Source organism: Atta cephalotes (assembly GCF_000143395.1).
Source record: "Atta cephalotes unplaced genomic scaffold scaffold00001, whole genome shotgun sequence".
Lineage (NCBI taxonomy): Eukaryota > Metazoa > Arthropoda > Insecta > Hymenoptera > Formicidae > Atta > Atta cephalotes.
The window spans coordinates 5782098-5786570 of NW_012130065.1; the positions used below are offsets into that span (position 1 = coordinate 5782098).

Sequence of the window (4473 nt, forward strand, 5' to 3'; positions counted from 1 at the left end):
TACTCCTCCTCCTCCTCCTCCTCCTCCTCCTCCTCCTCCTCTCTCTCTCTCTCTCTCTCTCTCTCTCTCTCTCTCTCTCTCTCTCTCTCTCTCTCTCGCTCGCTCTTTCAAATCGAATCTCCTTTGACGCGTGCCCAACGCAATCCTGCGCTTGTATGCGTGGGCACCCCCGTGTACAGGTTTCATTTGATCCGATTTCACTCTGCATTCTGAGCGACAGGCATTACATTTACCTTTTGTGAAGACCGACACGAATTAATGTGCTGCCCGTCCATAATCCGGCACGCATTGTACACGATATTTCGACACGATTAATCTTTGGAAGGAGAGGAATTGCAAATAAATAATGCAATTTTCTTAACGTTTCATGAAAAATTGCATGTCTGCAATATATTCTTTTGTTTTCACGAAAAAAAATTGAAGATAATTTTTATAAAAATTTTGCAGTATCTTATCGTAAATTGTATAGGAATTATGTTCTGGTTCAGAAATAATTAACAGTGTGTAGCAGTTTCTCAATTAAATCTAAATATTTATATATAATAGTAAAATATTTTTATAATAAATTTATATCGAAAATAAAATTTTTATAATAAAGAGATATGTTTATAAGATATTTATAAGATATTAACAAAATTTTGTATCTAAAAAATCGTCAGATTTTTTAATAAAAATGACCAAATTGCTTCTTACTTTATGATTGAGAATTATTTGGAAGTGAAATAATTTGAGAAACTGCGTATTACAAATATTTTAACCTTTTATCAAAGATAAACAAAATAAAAGAGGAAAAGACTTTCAACGTTATCCACAAACAACGTTGTCTTAATGAAACGTTTTAAAATTTTTTAAATCCATGTCAACGACGTATTTATCGATACTTATTTCCTAATACTTCTCATGATTCTTTCTTTTATTACTTTTATAAAAATCGTTATATCTATTGTTGCTAGAAGTTTATACATAAACCATGTACAATATTTTTGTTTCTGTCATGTACAATATTGTATTTGAAATTTCTTTTCTATTGTAGCACAAAGTTAATATAATTCTATAACGCTGTTAAAGCGATCTTATCTCAATTTATTATACTTTATACGAATATATTCCATTCATCAAAAATGTTGATCACTAGCACGATGTTATTCGTACTTTCGATTTTCGAAATTTAACGTCTTATCCGCACGGATATACTCGATCAGCTCTATTGAACACACTTTAATCGCAAATGTCTTATCTCCGGTACCGTAGTGATGGGAAATAGTATATAATGATACATAGGAAATCGATAAACGCGCAAAGTTTTTCTCGAGGAGGCAGCTGACATGCGAAGATTACCACGAGTTCCTGCCTGGATTTTTATTGGCAGCAATAGGAATAAAAGTTGGCAAGAGATTGATGTAGGTACCCCCCGGTCGAGTCGACGTTTCTCTTTGTCTTATTTTAGTTTACGCGTTTCTCTGTATTACAGCCTCCATCCAGCTTACATCTCCACGTGTCTTTTGTAAACTCTTCTTTTTTATTCACTGAACATCAATATCCTATAAGGATATGAAATATTCGCTTGAGTACGATAAACTAAAGAAAGTCACGCTGCGCACGTTCATTCCGATCGATCGAATTTGCTGACTGACCATAGATTAAGCGGAGGGTGGTCATCCTCGCGTAATTTTCACCCTTAGCACCCTTTGCTTACGGTAACAGCAAATACCGGAAGCGTGAAGCTTTTTTGTCCGGTACATCTCGGATAGGCTTAGATAGGAGAATAATCGTTCCAATTATAAAATATTGTCTGCCACTGATGCTTGATGCATTTAATGTATATGTAGTTTTTATGATCTTTATTAAATAAGAGAAAAGAATGAGAATAAGAGATAATAAATAAAAGAAGAAATGCAAATAAATATATAAATAAATTCAATTTATTTCAATAAAAGATATATTTCAGGAAGCGCAATACTAAATAAGTTTAATAAATAAAACGAACACAATAATATATAATAAATAAATGATATTGAAAGTCCTACATGAAACATCAAACACATAAATAGGATAAATTCCTGAACATAAATTCGTTAATTTGATGATTAATTACGTATAAATTTATTTTATACTTACTAAATTATACTTTTAATTATTTTTAACTAAATCGCTAAATTTACGAAGATATTTTCAAAAAAATTAATTTCATTTATAATAAAAGAGACAATTATTATTGTATTTCATATAAAAATATCTGTAAAATCTGATGATAAATACCATTCTTAAATTAAAAAAAATAAAAATAAAAATCGTAAAAATATAAAATGGTTTATTTTCTCATATTTCCAATCCGCATATAGCTCTTATTTTATTGTTTATAGAAACATTCCATTTATGAGGTGATATCTCCGATGCAAGAAAGCTTACCATCTCGAGTTACATTTTTGCACTAAATCATCCACATGCTGCAGCCATAAATCCGTAATCACGGAAAATTCATAGCTACACTGTCTTCGCGAATGGCTGTTCACGCGCGAATTGTCGCGCGTGGTTTCGGAAATACCGTGCCAACGTGCGAGGTATCGCGGTGAAAAGTCATACCTCGTTAGAAACACGGGAGGAATGTAGAGCTTGTTTACAAGCGCAGAAAACCACATAACTATGCAGTTATGTGTACACGCGACTTTATGCCCATGCACTTCCATGTGTTCTATTTATCTGCTCAGTGGACACGGATGCATTAATTTAGGTTGCTAGCGTATCTGCGGCCAAACTACGCTGGCTACCGCATCCGGAAAAGGGTTGAGAACGAACGACGAACATTTATCTCTTTCCGATGTGTCTACTAACACAACCGATGCTACAAAAAGATTTCTAACATATCAACCTTTCATAAGAAATTTCATATCTTTTTATATTTTTTTTTATATGGTCAATTTAAATGCATTAGCATATCTAGCATTTTCTAAAGAACCATCAATTTAAATGCATTAGCATATCTAACATTTTCTAAAGAACCAAAATCTCAAAATTGCATAATCTATATTATATTATTATATTGTATAGTAATAAAATCTACATAAGGAGAAAAAGTTAATCCGATTAACTATTTAATATCTCCGAAAAATTTTAAATTCAGGTTAAACAAATAAAAATCTCATTATCAAATAATCACTTTTCTAACAAACGTTCATTTTATCGCAGCAACGTATTAGTACACGACAAGTATGCATGTCACAATACTAGAACCATAATAATGCTAGTACGTGTTTCTATAGTAGTAAATCAGATGAACGGTTATGCGGACGCAAATACGTGCAATACATATTCACACGCTTAGCATCTTGGCTTCTATGCAAATAAACGCTACGACTGCTATGCACATACGCATATTAAAATAAAATAATGCAAATGGTTTTTGGAAGATTATATCATCTAACGTTAATATCCTTCCTTTGTTTCCTTTTATTCTTTTCTTTTAAAAATACTATTTTTTCATTAGTATTTCTAATACTGGAATATATTCACAACTTTTATCTGAAGTTTCTTGTCTAAAGTTTTATGAAAAATAGTTACAAATTATTTAAATCTCTTTAAAAAATATTTAATCCTAATCGGTATTCGCTCCAAAATTTTCTTGGAATATAACATATTTTAAACTAATGTATCTCTTTGCTTAAAATTAGTGTAAGTGAACAATTTTTTTCATTTTAAAGATCAAGATTCGAAGAATAAAATTACTTATCTAATTTAAAATTATTATTGATATCTAACTTAAAATTATGTAAGCTTGAAAAACTTTTGATAAATAATTTTTCACAAATTTCGTAGTTGAAGAAAATATCTGAATCTGCTTGATCCGTAAATAAGATTTATCACATATTAATATATAACCTATTTTTTTACCTATTAAATAGTTTCTAAAAAGGCAAAATATATGAGTTATAAATGTAAATACTATTTAGTTTTCATTTAATATCGTTTAATATCATTTTTAAAGTACCTGTCACAATGAGTATCTGAAACATTATCATCCAATAGAAATCATAAATAGAAAAAAAACGAAACATTGTCTTACTGAAATTACTATCGACTGTAAAAAATGAAATATATTCTAAGATAACGAATGGATTAATATTTAAATTAAATTTACCTGTTCAATCTGATAGTATTCTTCGTCTCTCGCACCATCAATGCTCGTTCCCAAAAGTGAACAGCTTCAGGTAGGATAGTATTCTGAAATCGAACAACAAACAGATTTTAAATTCGACACGAGGATGTTAATTCATATTACATATATTGGATTGCGATGTTGCATATTCAATAGATGGAATAATATACGATACATGAATTAGAATTAAATATATATATATATATATATATATATATATAATAAAGACTAAGTTTATTTATTAACTTAACGACCGATTACTTTAAATTTAAACATTACTCGTCTTGAAAGAAAAAACTACCGAAACTCTGATCGCTAGA

General features: G+C 30.1%; 1 protein-coding gene across 1 annotated transcript in view; it reads right to left on the reverse strand.

The window, feature by feature from the left end:
* The window catches only part of LOC105618236 (leishmanolysin-like peptidase), a 43258-nt gene that overhangs the window by 35985 nt on the left and 2800 nt on the right, over positions 1-4473 (reverse strand). Inside the window, exon 2 of the mRNA XM_012199781.1 lies at positions 4136-4218. Within this exon, the coding sequence (XP_012055171.1) occupies positions 4136-4173 (38 nt within the window). The 5' untranslated portion in view covers positions 4174-4218. The remainder of the gene's footprint in view (positions 1-4135; positions 4219-4473) is intronic.